At 40.9% G+C, this 19765-nt stretch overlaps 1 protein-coding gene across 2 annotated transcripts; it reads left to right on the top strand.

The window, feature by feature from the left end:
* Positions 1-4919: 4919 nt before the first annotated feature.
* On the top strand, positions 4920-19461 carry Pdcd6 (programmed cell death 6). Of its 2 annotated transcripts, none has more exons than XM_028782756.1 (6): positions 4920-5132; positions 5805-5866; positions 9830-9874; positions 11420-11572; positions 15318-15427; positions 18912-19461. In XM_028782756.1, exons 1-6 carry the CDS (start codon positions 5032-5034, stop codon positions 19008-19010), a joined length of 570 nt encoding a protein of 189 aa, XP_028638589.1. In that variant the 5' UTR covers positions 4920-5031; the 3' UTR covers positions 19011-19461. The 2 variants fall into 2 exon arrangements, with proteins under 2 accessions (XP_028638589.1, XP_028638588.1); XM_028782755.1 differs by having other exon boundaries at positions 4954-5132; positions 11420-11578.
* Positions 19462-19765: the final 304 nt, after the last annotated feature.

Below are 19765 nucleotides of genomic sequence, written 5' to 3'. Positions count from 1 at the left end.
GTTCTATCACAGCATAAGAAATGAAACTAGCATAGTACATGCTTATGTGGAGACCAGAGCGTGATATTAGGGTTGTTGGGCCAGAAATAAAAGAAAGGTGATAGGAATCTAGCCACTAAAAATGACCCAGAAGTTTTTTGTCTGTTATAGAAAGTAGCCACAGAAAAGTTGCTTTTTACATGCAGGAAAAAAATGATTATATTTTGTCTACACAGTGCTCATCACTACTAGAAAAGGATGGGCTTTGGTATACACAGCAGTATGGATGAATCTCAAGGTTATTGACAAGTGTAAGAAGAAGGTGCACACTGATTCCACTTGAAGTCTAGAAACTGCAAACTGACACGTAACAACAGAAGACAACAGAAGATCAGTAGCTCTATGCAGATTTGGAGAAGGGGGAGGTCCCAAAGATGAAGGGGAAAGTTTTGTGAGATAATTATGTTTGTTATTTTCTGCTAATTATACCTCAAAACTTAAAGGGGCGGGGTGGGGGAGAAAAGCTATACGAAAGCCAGTGTATTAGTCAAGTTTCTATTGCTGTGAACAGATGCCATGACCAAGGCAACTCTTGTAAAGGACAACATATTTAATTAGAGCTGGCTTACAGGTTCAGAGGTTTCATCCATTATCATCAAGGTGGAAACATGGCAGCATTCAGGTAGGCATGGCACAGGAGGAACTGAAAGTTCTACATCTTGATCTGAAGGCCACTAGGAGAAGACTGGCTCCTACGTGGCCAGGAGGAGAGTCTCAGAGCTTATCCCCACAGTGACACACTTTCTCCAACAAGGCCAGACCTACTCCAAGTGCCACTCTTTGGGCCAGGCATATTAAGACCACCACAGGCAGACATGATGCTGCTTGCCTATACTCCCAGCACTTTGAGAGGGTGAGGCAGAAGATTGCCCCATGTTGGAGGCCAACCACGTCTATCTAGCAAGACTTTGTTTCCAGAAAGTAATAAGGAAAAGCAAATTCCTCACCTATAAAATTGGTAAACACTCTAAAGAACACACGAAGTGATGGTATGCAAAGACTCTTGTACATGGCCAATGGAAATGCAAAGCATTGCAGCTTTGGTAGAAGAGAATTTGGTAACATCTAACAAAACTACTTAAGCATTTGCTCTTTGTCTCAACAGTTCTAGGACTCCACTTAAGAAATGAAGTGAGCTTTAAGATTGAGTCTTCAGGAAAATGGAAGTGGAGCTCATATTTTTCATAATCCAATTAGAGGGCAGGATGAAACTTAAGCAAGGCATGGTGGCACAAACCTGTAATCTCAGAACTCAAGCTGAGGCAGGAGAATCTTAGTTTAATGCCTTGTCTGTGTAGAGAATCTTTGTGTGCTGTGTGGAAGCATAACGTGTCAATAAAAAAGCCTATGGCCAACGAGCCAAAGCAAGACTAGAAGGTGGGACATCCATCAGGGAGAGAAGTCTGAAAAAGAGTGAGGCATGTGAGAGATTCACCTTGAACTCTGGAAGAGATGGGGCATAAACCTGAGGAGAGGTAACTAATTATATCAAAGACATAGAATAATTTAAATATGTCATATAAATAACTAGTCAGGAAATTAGCCAAAGCTTATGGCCTAATCATTTATTAATAAATAATTGGTCTCAGTCGTTATTTTTGGGAACAAAGTGGCTGGGAGCGAAAGCCCACAGTTCCACTTGCCTTAAATGACTGCAAAGTTTCAAACTGTTTATTGTCTTTTTAATATTAAAAACAACAGTTCCTTGCTGGGAGATCTGTGCGTTCATCTATGGTGGAGGTACTGGATAGCTGATTGAAAGAATGAGGAAGATCTTCGGTGTGGTCTATGCCTGTTTTCCCAGTACTCTGGAGGCTGATATGTGAGGATAAAAAAATTCAGATGTGACTGGAGAGGTAGTTCAGAGGTTAAAAGTTCATACTTTTCTTTCAGAGAACCTGAATTCCCAGCACATGGGGTAGCTCAAAACTATTCCCAGGGCTATCTGATCCCTCCGTTCTCCTTGGGTACCTGCACTTGGTCCCACATCCACACAGACACATAATTAAAAATAATGAAAATGAAAAGTTTAAACATAGCTTGTGCTATATAGGAAGAGTTTCACAAAAACCCACACATAAATGGCATTATGTTTCATACAATATAAATGAATGCTTGTTTGCTTGCTTTGAAAAATAAACCAACAAAAACACTAGCAAGAAGAGAAACAGAAGATTGACCTGTTTTATTGCACCAGGAATTTCAGTTCTTAAGGTTCTGGTTGTACCCCCAAAGTTTGCATTTCTAGAATGACCAAGGAGTTTGAAAACTCTAGAATGACATGGCTCACCAAAAGGCAGGATAGCCCTTGGAAAGTTGTGACTACTGAGTATCATGGCTCCATTCAGAAGGTTTGATGAGTATGCAAAGCTTTATGGGAATGCTAGAGTTTCAGAGCAATATTGAAGGTTAGTACTTGAAACACAAGAGTCCCCTGCAGCATAATATGGTGGTGTTTTCCTAGTAATCACAAATGTAAATTTCTGTACTTCACTAATGATCTAGGAATCAGAGCTTCAAGAATTAAACACTGTAAAAGAAACAGCAAACCAGGTAAGTGAAAGTTAGTGCCAGGTATAATGGCACCTTGAAGGAAACAAAAAGACACATTCAGACTTGTACTTAGCAATGCTTTATCATAGCCACATGTAGCTATTTACATTTTAATTAACTTGAAATTTAAACCTACTTCATTACACTGGTCCATCTCAGTGCTCTGTAGCCTCATGTGGCAAGTGGCTATGTCAGACTGAGCATGTCCAAACAAGTTCATCTTTGGCCAGTGGTGGTGTGTGGAGATTTGCTGCTTCCTCACACCATCTAGTACACATTTGACACACTCAGTACTCACTAAGAAGCCTGAGTTACGGAAAAATCGATAGGTTCTCTTTGGTGTTAAGTTCAAACCAGAATAATATTGGAGCCAAGCGACAAAGTTTCAACATTAATTTGAGAAAGACTGGGGTGTGCTGAGCATATTTGGCTCTGCCCAGAGGCTGTTTCAGAACAGGTAACTAAAAGAACTTGTCTTCCATGGGCAAATGTTCAGTGCTGCAATCCACCTGGGAAAGTAAGCAAAGGAACCAATGTGGCTTAGAGATACACTGTTAAATTAGATATGTATGAAGACATGCATGCATCTGTGCATACACAAAAATACCTTTATGTAAAAGATATGACAATGACTTACCTATGTCATACACCTCAGCTCCCAGAAAGCAAATGTTTAGAAAAGGTCTAAAGGAAAAATTTTGTTTATATAGTAGCTCAAAGAAGTAGCTCAGAGAATTAGGCTAAAGGAAAGAGTGGCCCAATATGCAGACACATGATATGATTAACATTATAGGAGGAGGACAGTGTTATCTCATTTATTTCTCTACTCCTGGAAAGCTTAGAACAGACCTGGTTAGGAGGAAACTAAACCTGCGATAGGGTAAGGAGATAGATGGTGGTGCCTGGAAGACAGCTACTTGTAAACTGTTGCAGAAGGTGGTCTCTTTGGGACTGGGCCTTTATAGCATTCCAAGGTCAGCAAACAGCTAGTAGAGTCCAGATTCTGTTGGTAGGGTCCTCGGATCTGCTGAAGTAAGTTTCTCTGTACTAGAAAATTTCCAGTTCAAGTAGGAAAATTATGGTTAAAATTTTTCTATTTCTGGAAAAGAGAAAAGGAACCAGAGATAGGACAGGATAAAAATGGATTTCAGATTCTAAATAAAAGAACTGGAAAAGTCTGAAAGATTATTCAACAAGTGAGATGAACAGTTTATAGGAAATTTAAAAAAAATTAATTCACCAAATCATGGAAAAAAATCTACCTTTCTTAAAGAATTTTGTAGATTTTGAGGTAAATGTCAAAGCTATAAGATGTTTCTTTGAAGAATTTGAAAATCTCTTTAGATATGGACAAGAACAAGAAAAATGGAGCAGAAAGCGATACAGTTGGGAGCTGATCAGATCTATAGCTGTGCTAAATAATGGATGGTTGTTCAAATGGAAGTTTCAGATGTACAAGGCCATATTCTTGGCCCTTGGTCTCTTCACCCTCAGCAAGTAAACTAAAACCCCATAAAGACAGCATAGCAGTTCTTATTGTGATAAATCCATCCTTGGATGAGGAATAGGAAGGCTGGAATATCCCTATGACAGAATCAGAGTAACTTGTATCTTGAACTATTCACAGTATACAGATCTAGGTGGAAGGATGGTCCGACAGGACGAGAATGTGACCGGTTGGTAGTTGCCCCAATGCTGTGCATTCTCCCATTCAGGGACATTCCAAACTTTAATATAAAAGCACCATAGAATTAGTATCTAGAACGAAGAAAGGAATAATTAAAAGGAGTTACCACCAAAAGTACAGAAGTCCAAGTAAGGATTGGAGAGAACGAAGCTCTCACCTCAGGACCAAATCTCACTAGAGCCATTTACAAATGAAGTCACTGCAAACCTAGAGAGGCTGGACATCGACCGATATAAGCAAGTGGGAAGGTGGGGTACGGACAGATGGACAAACTCCAGAGTGCACAAGATGTCACTTTGAGTTTCCGCCGAGAATTTCATGCGGTTGGAGCACATCACATCAGCACTAAATACTAATGCAGATGTAAAGGGAAGCAAGCCGTGGATCCAAGTGAAAGCTTTCACCACTTTCCACTACAGGTCGAGGCGTTTGTAAGCTCGGGTCAGCCCCTCGCGGTGTGTCTCTGCAGAGCTCACCGGCCGCAGCTCCGGGCTGAGACACACAGGAGGGCGGAGCGGGATAGGGCTAAAAGGCAAGGGACAGCCAAGGCGCGGCAAGCTGAGCAGGAGGCGGAGCTCAGGCTAAACCCACGGCCCTCCAGACGTTGCGTGGCAACTGACCACGCCTGCCAAGTGACTCAAAGGCACGCGCTTCCGTTGTTCCCAGGAAGTTGTGGGCTCCCGGTCTTGCCCCTTACTGAGGCGGAAGCACAGCTTGTGGAGCTGGGCCGCTTTACTGCTGTGCATCAGCCCATGGCTGCCTACTCCTATCGCCCAGGCCCAGGTGCTGGCCCTGGCCCTGCTGCTGGAGCTGCACTGCCAGACCAGAGCTTCCTGTGGAACGTCTTCCAGAGGTGAGGCCAGCGCCGCCCAGCTCCTTCGGCCCTTGGGTCGGTCCTCAGTTTCCAGGGCCTACCTTCCCGTCCTCTCTTTCCCTACCCCTCCCTCCCCCGACCTCCTTCCCAATCCTTTCTACTCCCCTCCATCCCCGACTTCCTCTCTTCTACAGTAGCACAAGGTTCGGATTCATGTTGACAGTTACTTTGCCCAAGTCCGAAGGGCGCGGACCAGTCGCCCTACAGGGTCAGGGGTGCTTGCGTTAGAAACAGGACAAATCTTAAGTCAGGAAAACAGCATCAGCGAAAAGAGCTGGCTGCTATTGCATGTCTTCTGTCCCTGGTCGTCGTTTTGAATGACCGATTGTCTCTCCACTGACTCGTGCCAAAGAATGACTTATTCGCTCTAGAGAATCTTTACCTATTATGGAAAACGTGAACTGGTGCAGGTGTAAATTAAGCGAACTTAAAGAGCTAAAAGAAAGCTTGAGAAGAAATAGAGATGATTCAACCCTTCGTACTACTTCTGGTTGTTCCTTAGTCTCTGGCACACCTGGGGGCGTGTGACATTCCAGTTGAGCTAAGAGGAAGGTCTGGTCAGAGTAACATTCCAGACCTAGTGTTTTGGAAATGCTTTATTTTTCTTTTACTTTTAATCACCAACTTACCTGGTCTTTTTTTATTTTATAGGGTTGATAAAGACAGGAGTGGAGTGATTTCAGACAATGAGCTTCAGCAAGCATTATCCAATGGTGAGTTGAAGCTTGATTCATTCACAGTAAGCAATTTCCTTCCTGGAGTTACTTCCAAGGAAGTCCTTAAGACTAAACTGCCATTACCAGTCTAAGGTAAAGGTGTTTCTAAGCTATTTTCTTGATTATCCTTGTTGCCTCATCAAGATCCAGAACAAATGCATGTGAGCCTCAGAAACTGCTTTCTGAGAAATGGGAGCTTCAGAGTAGTCCTTCCGGAGAGTTAAGAAGGTTAGCTCTATGTAACAGAGGTCCCTTACTTATCTAGAAGGCCTTTGACCTACTCTCTAGTCTTAGCAACTGCTCTGAAGAGGATCATCAGGGACACTGACAAATTGTCAGGTGGCATTTAGAAGTAACTGTTTAGTTTTTGAAAGGCTTCAAGGTGGTCCTTAGGGACTTTTGTGGAAATATGTTTGCTATAAGAACTGCTAAAACTTTTTTTTTTTAAATGGTGCACTGAGTTGGGGGCGGGGGGCTGGAGAGATGGCTCAAAGGTCAAGAGCACTGACTGTTCTTCCAGAGGACTTGAGTTCAATTCCCAGCACCCACATGACAGCTCACAACTGTGTGTAACTCCATTTCCAGAGGATGTGACACCCTCACAACAATGAACGTAAAATAAGATTATTTTTCTTATAAAATAAGATTATATTATATGTTCTATTATATAATATATATTATTATAAAATAAGATTACATACACACACACACACACACACACACACACTAAAACTCTGGGACCAGTTTGGGAAATAGACATATGGGAGATACTGTCAGCAGGAGCATGGGGAGGTATTTGTATAATGTAAGGAACTCTGTGAGCCAGCAGAATTGAGAGGATTGTGGATTTTGTATGGAGCTCTTCATGGAGTCATGTTCTCGCTGGTGTCAGTGTCATTAATCTTTTGTGGCACCATTAGAGACAATTTTTTTTCTTTAAATTTTTTTAATTTGAGATTTTATTTATTTTATTTGTATGAATGTTTGACCTGCTTGTATATATGTAAGCATACCAAGTGTATGCCTGCTTCCCGTGGAGGATAGAAGTGGATATATGATCCCCTGGAACTGGAATTATAAATGGTTGTAAGCCACCGTGTAGTTGCTGAGAATCAAACCTGGTTCCTGTGCCACAGCAACAAGTGTGCTGTCTGGGCTGTGCCCAGTCTCCTCATCCTGGCCCCTCCTTTTTTTTTTTTTATACCAACTCATGAGTCCTAGACTGGCCTTGAACTTCTATGTAGCCAAGGATGACTCTTAAACTTCTGATCCTCCTGCCCCTAACTCCTGAGTACTTAGTGCTGGTTTACTCTGTACTAAGGATAGAGTCTAGAACTACATGCACAGTGGACAAACACCCTACCTACTGAGTACATCCGTAACCCTAGAGACCTATAGCTGGTACAGACAAGGTATAAAAAAAGCACAAAGGCTTCAGGGTGAAAGGAAGTGACAGCACCGAAGATATCAGGGCAGAAATACTGTTGTCATTTGTCACCTGCTCTGTGATAGAACTAGCATTTATGCTCACTGATAATCAGCTCCATTCCAAATAGTCAGAATACAGAAAATAAATACAATTTAATCATGTTAGCTGAGAGATAGAGAATAGGGTGGTAAAGAGGAAAGGAAAGTTACCAGTAAATCATAAATCTGACTTTAAAATTTTTAATAGCTAATGTGAAGAGAAAAATGTATTTAGTTAATATAATCTTGGTTTTTCCAAAATACAAACACATAGTTACCAAAGCCTCTTGGGATACACAGACATGGGGCCAGTTCTTATGCCCCCCAGCAAGATTTTTCCCCTGTTTAGCTTGGGCATCAATTTTAAAGTGATTCTGACACAAATGAGGGCTTAGTGTCCTTCAGGCTCACACACACTCTCTTTCTCTCTCTCTCTCTCTCTCTCTCCCCCCCCCTCTCCCCCCTCTCTCTCCCCTATTTTTTTTTTTTTTTTTGAGACAGGGTTTCTCTGTGTAGCCCAGGCTGTCCTGGAACTCACTCTGTAGAGCAGGCTGGCCTCGAACTCAGAAATCCGCCTGCCTCTGCCTCCCAAGTGCTGGGATTAAAGGCGTGCGCCACCACCACCTGGCTCTCTCTCCTATTCATAGGGTTAGAGTTCTTATGACCTAACCACTCTGCAAGGGACCTGCCTTTTAATACTGTTAACCATGGCAACTAAATGCTTCTTTCAGTTTCAGAGGGAATAACTTTCAAACTTTAGTTCTCTCTGGCTTTTAGATTATAAGCTTCATAAAGAAGTTTCACACTATACTGTGCAGGGACAATTAGCATTGAATAGTTGCATATGAGTTCTCACCACCCTTCTCAGAATTGCTATGTTTATATGATTTAAACTGTTTTGACTTTTTTTTTTTTTTTTTTTTTTTGAGACAGGGTTTCTCTGTGTAGCCCTGGCTGTCCTGGAACTCACTCGGTAGACCAGGGTGGGCTCGAACTCAGCAATCCCCCTGCCTCTGCTTCCCAAGTGCTGGGATTAAAGGCATGCGCCACCACCGCCTAGCCTGTTTTGACTTCTAATCAGTCTTCTAGGATTGGTTTTTTGCTTTGCTTTAGAATCAGATTAAACTATTTAAAGAAATTTAATTAATATGCTATTGGAAGGGAAGAGTGAAGTTAAAAATAACATGGTTTCTTACTTCACTTTAGTCATCTCTAAGACCTCTTTGTTGCTGTGTAGTTGACACCATACTAGGAGTGTTTATGAGTACACTGGGCCTCTGTGAGACTTATTTATATAGAAGAATATGGTCAGTAGGCAGGTAGAACACAGAACAGGATTTGTTTTCTCATCTCTGTGACCACAGTACCTTCTAGAAGCAACTCATGGAAAGAAAAACTTGTTTTGAATCACAGTTTGGGTTCAATCCATCCAGACGGGGAGGGTTTGGTGGAACAGAATCATTCACTTCCTGGCAGGCAGGGAGCCTAAAACAGGAATTCTCTGTTCCTCTTTCTTCTTTTTTCCTTTTATTCTGTCTGGACCCCACTCCATGGAATAATGCCACATACATTCAGGGTGGGTCTTTCCCTCCAGTTAATTCTATCTGGAAATGGCCTCATGAACACAGAGATCTATCTTACTCATCTCCTAGGTGATTGTTTCTAACTCCTCCAGTCAAGTTGCAATAGGATTGATTTCTGTTACCATTATGAAGTAATGTGTCATCAACATAGATTAAAAGTTAATTTTTTTTCAAGTTCCTTTTTGGTTTATTTGTTGCTTAGTTAGTTTTTTGTGACGTATAGCCCAGGCTGGCTTTTATTTAAACTTACTGCTTGGCTGAGGATGATTTTGAACTCCTAATTTCATGCTGGGATTATAGACACGTGTCACTACGCTCACCTCTTTTTAGTGTTTTTGAAGTAGATTTGAGTTACTGAATATATTAGTGATTTGAGATGCATGTTTTAGTTGTACTTTGAAAACAGGCTTATTTTCTCTTTTTTTTTTTTAAAAAATTATTTGAAGACATTTTTATCAAATAGGATTGTAGTTTAGGATAAAAAAGAGCTGAAGGAAATCATACCTCTATCTATGCAAGATGATTACCTGTAAAATTATTATTCAATCACTAACAGTCCTGGAGCATTGTCAAGATTGAAGGTGGTCTTTGGGACCCCAGCACAGTCTGACATATGTTCTCCCCAGAAATTCACACAAGTGAAGCTCTACAGAGAAGCAGCATCCAGCCTCTGGTAATTACAAATAGGTTAAACTCGGCAGTATAGACTAGGTACTGACCAGAATTGCTCAGAGCTCATACAGGTTAAGGCAACCAGATCTCTTGGTGTCCTAGGAAGCAGGCCCCTGCTTGCAAACTCTGTTCTAGAGCAGGCCACTGAGTCTCATGGACTAACAATAGACCAGGCACTTAGAGCTTCTTGTAACTTAATCTTCTTTGATCTAATTGATATTTTGTCACTTGTTTTCAGGTACATGGACTCCATTTAATCCAGTGACTGTGAGGTCAATCATTTGTAAGTATCCACACAGACAGGCTAGGTATTTCTCTGGAAGCAACTATAATAACTTCATTCAGATATTGTGTGGGCTCTTATGTTTCATCCTCTCTGCCTCTGTAATATGTAGATGTCTTCACTTATCCGTTAGTTTAAATTTTCATCTTAGTTCATCCTCTCCATTTCTGATTCTAAGGTTGTAGATCCATAAAATCTTCACATTACAGTTTCTTTAAGCCTTATTCTGTTATTTTGGTAGCATCTTTTTTAATTCATGTTTGTGATTCTTTTATTTAAATGTTATATGTAATAGTCTTTTTTTTTTTTTTTTGAGACAGGGTTTCTCTGTATAGCCCTGGCTGTCCTGGAACTCACTCTGTAGACCAGGCTGGCCTCGAACTCAGAAATACTCAGAAATCCACCTGCCTCTGCCTCCCAAGTGCTGGGATTAAAGGCATGCGCCATCACCGCCCAGCTGTAATAGTCTTTTCAACTTTAAAAACCGCCTCTACTTAAGAATTACGTATGTTAATTTACATCTGTGATTTCAAAGTCTGCATGAAGGCAGCCTGCATGTAATAATTCTTCCTGCTGAATTTCATGCATGTAACTGATTACTTTCATGTTTTAGTCATCTTTATTTGTTTTGCGAGCTAGTATTTGGTTGAATTTAATATGCTTGTACCAAGGTCTGAGCTGGAGCTAGAGGTGGGCCCTCCAGGAAGGGTTTCCACCATTTCTTTCTTACTGAGATGTAGATCATCAGTTTTGGTTCTCTCTGTGTGTTAGTCACTTTTTCCATTGCTATGATAAAACACCATGACTTAGGTGAAGAAAGACACTATTTGGGCTTACAGTATCAGAGGTCCAGGGTTAGAGTTCATAGTAGTGGGAAACCTGGCAATAGGCAGCAGGCCTGGTGGCTTGAACAGGAAACTAAGTGCTCACATCTTGAACCACAAGCCTAAAGCAGAAAGAGAGAGAGTGAAAGAGCACTTTGAAACCTCAAAGCCTGCCCTCACCGACCTATGTCATGCAGCAAAGCCACACGTCTTAAACCTCCTCTAGCCAGCACCTTAAAACAGGTATTTCTTGACCCAGGAGAACTCCGCTTAGCCTCCCTCTAGAGGTGTGACACCTGGGCAGTAAAAAGGTTTACTCTGGCTCAGGACTTTGAGCTAGGAAATGGGGCCTTAACCTTTGCACTCCATTTTCCTTCTGATAAAATGAGAGTACTCTTAGTGTTTCCGTTTTTCAGAGCATGTTCTATCGTAACTGTCTACCTTCTACACAGTGGTGAATGTGTATTCTGGTGGTCATTACTTAGGGGCTAGTATTAGATGACTGTCCTCCACATTCCCTCTATCCTAGGAAGGGATAAGTAGGCTTTTAGGAATCCAATAATATGTTCAACAAACTAACCTTTACTCAGCAGCTGGCTCCATGCTAGCACCTGAAGGTCTTCGAGGTGGCATGAAACTGTCAGCAGTGTCCTGTGGTTGGTTGTCTTTTGCTGTTGAACATGCAAACCTAATGTGTGTGTGCTGTCTCTCTTCATCTCAGCTATGTTTGACCGAGAAAACAAGGCTGGTGTGAACTTCAGTGAATTCACAGGTGTGTGGAAGTATATCACAGACTGGCAGAATGTCTTCCGGACCTACGACAGGGACAACTCTGGGATGATTGACAAGAACGAGCTCAAACAAGCACTCTCAGGTTTTGGTAATTCACTTGTCTTGATTGTATAGCATATTTCATTTTGGAATATAGGAGTTTCTCAAGCTTTGTTTTACTATGTTCCATTTATTGATTCTTTTAACCCAGTCCATGTGAAATTTCTGTTTATGTTATACAGGTTTATATTTTGATTCTATTTTTGTCATGAAGATTTATATGTGACATGGAGTCTTTCACACAGTGTTTCATCCAAAATGAGATAAGGGCTATGCAAATCATCTACTTTTTTGTGAAATGAGATGGTGTCATGAGCAAAATTGAGAATGTGGCTTCTGGAAAAATTTAAAGTAGAAAAATGAAAACATAATTGTGTGGGGTAGTTGGCAGCACATATGTAGTGGTTTGTCAAATTACATGAACATAGTGATAAAATAACAGTAAGACGTAATCCTACGTAATCCTATAAATGATAAAATGTATCAATCCATCCAAATTTTGCTTCAGTGGGAAATTAGAAAGTGTGTGTGCCCATTCTCAAATGCATTTAGTACGTGTGTGTTTGGTGTGGGCTTAGGCATGCAAAGTGTGCTGTGTTTCTCACAAGTATTCATAGTACCTGTCCAGAGCATAATTAGAGGCTGCCAGAACTAGCCTTGAGTCTGAAAGAAAAGTGGGAATGTTTAGCTACAAAGGAGTCACTGAAATCTTTGCAGCACATCTATAACTGGTAATGGTTACACCAAGATTCGAATTTGGAACACTGTCATATAGCACTCTGTCCTTTTGCCCTAACAAAACCCTTCTGTGCTTCATTTCTTAAAAGGTTGCAAATAGGTGTCTTCCAGAAAAATTTTATTAGAAAGTGAATTATAACCTAGTGTATTATGAATATCTTGAGTTTCACTTTCTTAAAGTAGGTTATTCCCTATTAATATGGCTTCTGTAATTCTGCTGTTTCTCCTTCCAGCATGATAGCGACCACCCCTTTTCTTCTGTCCTCTCCCTTCTGTCTGGTTGTTGTTAGGCCCAGTAAGAAGCATAAGCACCCTCTGTGTCCTGATGAGACCAGTGACATTTCAGGATTTCCTAAGGAAAACAGTGGAAAGCCTGTCTGGTTATGGACCAGTGGGCCATCTTGGACAGTATCAGCATCTTCCTCACTTTCTAAACATTTCTCAGCACAGTCCCCTGTGTACTCTCCAGGTGAACTCCTGCCATGATTTTTGCTGTTTGCCCTGTTACAGGGCATTACTCTTTAACTGTCCAGGAAAAGGAAGTATCTTTCTGACTGCATACTAATTTGGAATATTTTCAGTGGCATCTATTAGGAAGTTGGCTGTAAAAGTAAAAGTTCATATTCTGACTTCCAAAAGGGATGTTGCTTTTGGGTAAACAGGAGCTTAGTAGAGAATAAGAGCATCAGTGATGTTTCAGGCTAACCCAGTGGTACCTATGACTCATTTCATAATGAGTTTTTAATAATAAAATGGTTTTTAATAATAATAATGCTTTGCCTGAATTAGGATCAGGCAAGACCCACACACAGCCTTTCTCAGGCCATTTACTGGTTGTGGGAACACAGATTAATACCATGCAAATTATTCCTGTATCCACTGGGAGTCATTGATTTTAATCCGATTGTGACTGCATTGGGATTCCTCCAGAAGCACAGGGGTATGTAGCTTCTGGTAGTGGAACTTTTAGTTGTCTAGGTGCCCACTGCCCATAGATCAGTGGCCTGGACCAGTGGTGTCAATGGAATCATTTTTCTGGTAGTATCATACCTTCTATTAGTTTCTTAATAGAAAAGGACTTTGCCTCTCACCAAAGGCTGTTGGCTATTGGAAGTAGACACAGAGTATTTCCATTTCTGGTGAGATTCTCACCCTCTAGGATTACAGAAGAATATCCCTGGCAGAGTTGGAGGGTAAATATGTCTTTGTACTACCTTCAGCCCTCTTCTGAAGGCATTCTACCTGGTCTATCTTTCCTGAGATGATCAAGGCTGACTGCAAGACATTTCCCTTGTTGAAAATTAGGATCTGATCTTGCTACTTGTGCAAGAGTGGAGGCCTTCAGGTGGCCTTATCCTATTAGATAGATACAAGTTGAGCTATAATCTTGCAATAAGCAGACCAGGTCTAATATGTATCTCTATAGTCAGTCCTAACCAGGCCACAGGGCTGAGCACAAAGTGTTTTGGCTCTAAGGCAGTGTTGTTCTTGTGTGCCCTTGTATTGAAGGAGCTCTGTGGAGGTCAATTTGCTGCCAATTTTTGGCCCCTCTAGGGAGCATTCTTTTGTGGTTTACTTCTTTGTAGTTTACTTTGCTAGTTTGTCTATCGCTTTGAATTACCTACAAGAGTATCAGTGGTCAAAGAAATTGCAAATTGATTCCAGCAGCAATGGGATTGCTTCCATGCACAGACAGGGAATCTTATATATTTGTTCTCATTTCATCTGTCCCTATCCTGGCAGGAGACTAGCAGTGCCTATCTTGCTCTGTCTACACCTGAGCCTGAAGCACTGTTCTTGGAGAGTCAGGGCTTAGCCAGGGCCACTACCTCACATGTTAGGTTTAAGTGAGGCATGATATCTGTTCCCTACGTACTATCTCTTTCAGACTTCAACTGAGGGTCCTATCTTCTGTTTGATTTGTGAGGAAGGGGGCTCCTGTAGCAATATTGATATCACACATTTGTATAGGTTTCCTGAGTATAAGTTCCCGTCTTCTCTCCTAACAATTGCTCTGGAAGGTGCTGTGAACATGTTTTTGTGTTTGAACATTTATCAGTGTAATGATTAAGTTTCATATAGTAATTAACTTCGAGATTCAGACAATAGGTGTACAAATACCTATTCCACCAAGACTGAAAACCAGTAAAAACATTTTGTCACCTGGATTTTGTCTCCTGAATTAATAAGATTACCACGGTCACACAGGTGGTAAGGAAAGGAAGCAGATGAGGGGTGCCCTCCTTTAATGTGGCCTCTGGTGATGTTTGTATGTCTGGTGTGTCCACACATCTTCATCCCATCATCCTCTCCTGAAGACCTTTCAGAGACACTCAGTAAATTAGAAATAGACTCATAATGCCCAGCGGTCTGTTACTGACCTTGAACTTCATGAGACTAATTAACTGCACACTCAGAGACTTTAAGGGTCATAATGCCTAGTAACACATTATTGATTCTAATCTTGATGAGACTGGTTAGCTGTATTTTCAGAACCCTGACACTAAAAGAAATAATTTGTTTATATTGAGACACATGTAACTAGAACCTTTAGTTACATTTTAGCTTTCAGAGCATTGTGTAATGATAAGTGACCAAGGGTAGCAAGTCACTGAGAACACTCATATCTAGATAAGTTGACATAGTGAGGTGTCTCTACTAGGTTCACAATTACCAGGCCTAATAACTAAAACTAACTAAAACTGCCTTGTAGGTGTTTCCTTGGGCACAAGCAGAATGAGTACAGTTAGCTAACGTAAGCCAGTGAGCTCATAATAAGCAAGACAGTAAGAGGACTTGCAAGTTGTTACTGGTGTTTACAATCACTTCACAGTTCTGACAACATATTTATTTCAGAATCTTGTATTTAGGTAGTATACTTAGTTTCCAGAGTGTCTTTCAATACATTTTTACCTTTTTTCTCTTCTTATTCCCACCTAACTACTGTTGATATAAGACCTGGGAGTCTTAGAAAGTTTAGGCAGTGATTCGTACTTTAATCTTCCTCTCCTAGTCTGTCTCTGATCTGACTCTAATCTTTCCTCTCCAAGGCTACCGGCTCTCTGATCAGTTCCATGACATCCTCATCCGAAAATTTGACAGGCAAGGACGAGGGCAGATCGCATTTGATGACTTCATCCAGGGTTGCATCGTCTTGCAGGTGACCAAGCAGCTTCATATGGATTTACTGTGACATGCAGAGGTGGGAGTTGGGGGTTGGGGCACAAATGGAGTAACCATCAGCCATCCTAGAGTGAGTACTTAACTTCTCTTCTGTCTAAGTTTTGGTGCTAGCAAAACTTTAAATTTTAAACCCTTGGAACTAAGATCATGTGCCTAATAGTGATCTTTCAGTATTTGTTCCTTAAGATTATAATGACCTGAAATATGCCGGTTCCCTATTGATGTCACAGCTCTTATGACCTTTTTAGCATAAGACATTGCATTTTTATGATAAAGCTGGTATGGTGAACATAGATGCCAGTCATATGTAAGTTTAGCAATATGTATAGTACATAATCCTTGATAATAATTGAAATACTATACGTTTTATTTTGGGAAACAAGGTCTTATACCTCTGAATTGCCTTAAATTCACTATGTAGTCTATGCTGGCTATGAACTCACCCTTCAAAATAATGGAATTATAGCTGTGTACCATATGCCTAACTTTTTTATCACTACAGTAAGTTTACCTTCTGATATAATACAAACAAAATACAAGGTACTAGAAAGAACATGCATTGTTGCACGGTATCAGCTGCCTGCATTTCATTCTCACTGTGATCCTTGATAATGCCAAGCAGCCATACCAAGCATTGGATGACCTGTGCTCTCTAAACATGTTAAGGGTGTACAGACAGCCATTATTGCCCAGTGCATGTTCCTGTCAAAGAAGTAGGCCCTACTGTTATTTTTAGATAGAGATCCAGCTAGGTTTTTTTTTTTTTTTTTTTTTGGTTTTTCGAGACAGGGTTTCTCTGTGTAGCCCTGGCTGTCCTGGAACTCACTCAGTAGACCAGGATAGCCTTGAACTCTCGAACTCAGAAATCCACCTACCTCTGCCTCCTAAGTGCTGGGATTAAAGGCGTGCGCCACTACCACCCGGCTCCAGCTAGGTTTAAGCTTTGGAAATCCTAAAGTTTTGCTATGGAACTTTCAAACAAAAGCAACAATTAGGGTAGCAGTGTAATGACCAGACTTAACAGTTGTTAGCTCACGGTGGCCCATATGAGGCTTTCATGCTCTAGCCCTTTTCCTGAAATAGATTCAGTACATAGAAAGCAAATGTTTTCTCCATTAATACTTCAGTAGAACCCTTCTCTAAGAGGGAAGTTCTTAGATATTGATTCTAGGCTAAGGTTGCCTTTGTTGGTTACAGAACCACTGAAAGATGTAGACAGCATTAAATCTTGAGATATAATGTAGAATTTTGGAAAATACTCTTAGATTGTTCTAATTCAAAGAAAGTCAATAAAAGTGCATCTCCTCTGGTTTGACTGTTAATTACAATGCACCATGATTCCTTTACAAATAAATCTGGAAGGCTGGAGAGATGAATTAGCAGTAAAAGCACTAGCTGTTATTCTACATAATCCAGGTTTGATTCCTAGCACCAACATGGCAGCTAACAACCGTCTGTAACTCCAGGCCCGGAGGATCCAATGCCCACTTCTTGCCTTCACTAGCAATGAGTGTACATGATGTGCAGAAATTCTGGCAAAACATTCAAACATAAAATAAAAATAAATCTTCAAAAACAACAATAAAAATGTTATTCAGAGCCTGGTATGGAATAAGACTATAATCCTAGCTCCCAGGAGCCAGAAGCAATGAGGTTCATGAGCAAGCCGGGCTACATAACAACACTCTGCTTTTTTTTTTAAAGATCTTGGCATGTTGCCCGTGTTTCTTATGTTATTGGAGAATTGGTTTATTAGTATTTATTCAAGCTTCAAGTTTCTGAAAGAGACTACCTCTGCCTCTGCCACTACTCAAGAGTTCCTATAAGGTTAGGGATGCTTACAGTGTTCTCTGAACACTTCAAAAAGAGATGGATACAAAATCTTATAGACTATGTCTGAATTATTATCAAGTTAAGAGTTCTTGTTTGTTAGTGAAGTTCTAATCCTTACATTTCTGAATATGCAAAGATTTGGGAGTTTTATCAGACTCCTGAATAACATAATCAAGTTCAGAAGAAGCTCTTCATTCCCTATACCCTGTATTCTGTTGGTATTGTGTCCTATGAGATGGGGTGGACAGCCAGTTTCTTGGATCACTTTTACCTCTGGAGAATGACGGAAAGTCCTAGAAAGGTGGAGAATCTTAAAGAGAACGCTCGCTGTAGGCTATAGGTAAAAGTTTCCTTAGAAATGTGGTTTTGTTTTTTTTGGTTATTTCCTAAAAAAGCCCAGCCTAGCTTTAATTTTTTCCCCCATGTAGCTGAGGGTGGCCTTGATCTCCTGGTCTTTCCACCTTCAAGTTCTAGGATTACAGGCTTGAACCAGTACTCTCAGCAACTCATTATTCTTTGATTTTTGTTTTATGGTGCCCAACACATGGGCACCATAATAACTGCCTTTTTAGCAGATATTTAATATTCAGATTGTAGTGTCTGTGTCTACCACTGATCAACACATAGTTTTGTGGCCACATGACAGTAGTTTGGTTTATGCTAATAATGACTTTATGGAGGGTGGGGAGGATTTAGACAGGCTGTATACCCTAGGATGGTCTTGCCTCAGCCTCCTGAGTACTGAGATTCAGGTGTGTGCCACCACACCCAACCTCCATGCTAGCACTTTTTCTTAAAAACCACTCATGTCTGAAGTAGGAGGTAGAACACACACTGTTGAGGCTTGTTTGATGTGCTGGGTCTGTTGTTTTCTGTTAACATGGAATTCCCTTGTGTCTTTTTTTTTTTTTTAAATAATTACTGAGAGCATATTATGGACTTAATAAGTTTATTTAAACTGGCATGCATATAACCTAGTCTTACAAAATATGAGTGGAATCTAGGCGTGGCAGCACCATGCCTTTAATCACCAAAACTCTGGAGGTAGAGGCAGGTAGATCTCTGTGACTTCAAGGCCAGCCTGGTCTACAGACCCAGTCCTGGGCCAGGGTTACACAGTGAGACCCTGTCTCAGAAACATAAAACAAACAACAAAATAAATGGAATGGAATGGTCTTGCTCTTCAATTTCTGACCTGTCTGGATCCAAAGTCTGCTGGAGTCGGGGTGGGCTATAGAGGCTGATCCATGCATGATGCTCACATATTGCATGAAGTTGACATTTCCTCCACTGAGCCCTTCAACACATGGGCCCTTCTGGACTATAGTCAAAATACAAACTGTAGTGTCTGTGCTAAGCCACCCAGACCAGGTCCAGGGCCTATGTGGTATAAGGTTGGCTAGACTTGCTGGATACTTTGTTGCCTATAGAGGCATTTGTTGCTTATAAAGTTGCTGACCAAAGGTACTCAAAAGTACCCAACCTGTGCTTTCCTGTGTGAATACCATTTTCAGTGTCCCTTTAGGAGATTCGGGAAATGCATGTGCTTCTGAGATTGGTTGTTCAAGATGTCTTTCACTAAGTACACTGTTCTGTACAGTAAATTCTCAATATCTGTGTTTCTCCAGAGGTTAACAGACATATTCAGACGCTATGACACGGATCAGGATGGCTGGATTCAGGTGTCTTATGAGCAGTATCTCTCCATGGTCTTCAGCATTGTATAACCAGGCCTTGTGAACAGCAAGCACGGCATGCAAAAGACTGAAGATGCCAAATCCCTTACCTGTGATAGAACAGGGCACAGCTGCAGTGAGATGCTGTCCTTCCCGTTGGCTGTATAGTTAATACTTGGGGACCTGACTGTACATATGTGAATAGGCTGGTCAGTGATTCTGTAGTGGCAATCTAGCTACACTGTTATAATACAAACCTTGGGTTTGCTGACTAATTGTGCCATGAAGTGAGACCTAACAATGGTTCAGGATTCTGCTCTCAAACTATCATGTTCTTTACTAGATGCTTCCAATTCTGTAGTTGCAATGCTTTTATTAGCCAATAGAATTTTAAAATAATATGAAACTTGCACAGAAGGCTTTTCATGTGCCTTACTTTTTAAAAAAAAATTTATTCATTGGAATATGTAACATAAGCAATAAAGTAATGATACAGACTGGTTGCCTAGTTTTGGCTGCTTTTTTGCTTTGTTTTGTTTTAACCAAACAGGTGGAAGAAATGGACCCTTTGTTACTACTCTAGTTGCTGTGTGAACATGGGCGAGTGGGGACTAAAATGAGGCAGACTAAAGTCTTTTGCAATAACCAACTTTATTTAGATCATCAGAAAATTTATACTCGAGTTTAAGAAGAATCACATGAGTAAGATGTTCAATTACAAAGACAAGCCACCTTGTCGAGCATCAGTGGGAAAGGAGGCCCTTGGTCCCATGAAGGCTGGATATCCCAATGTGGGGGAATGCGAA

Source organism: Grammomys surdaster, unplaced genomic scaffold, assembly GCF_004785775.1.
Source record: "Grammomys surdaster isolate TR1022 unplaced genomic scaffold, NIH_TR_1.0 843, whole genome shotgun sequence".
NCBI classification, from domain to species: Eukaryota; Metazoa; Chordata; class Mammalia; order Rodentia; family Muridae; genus Grammomys; species Grammomys surdaster.
This window is presented reverse-complemented; position numbering and strand designations above follow the sequence as displayed.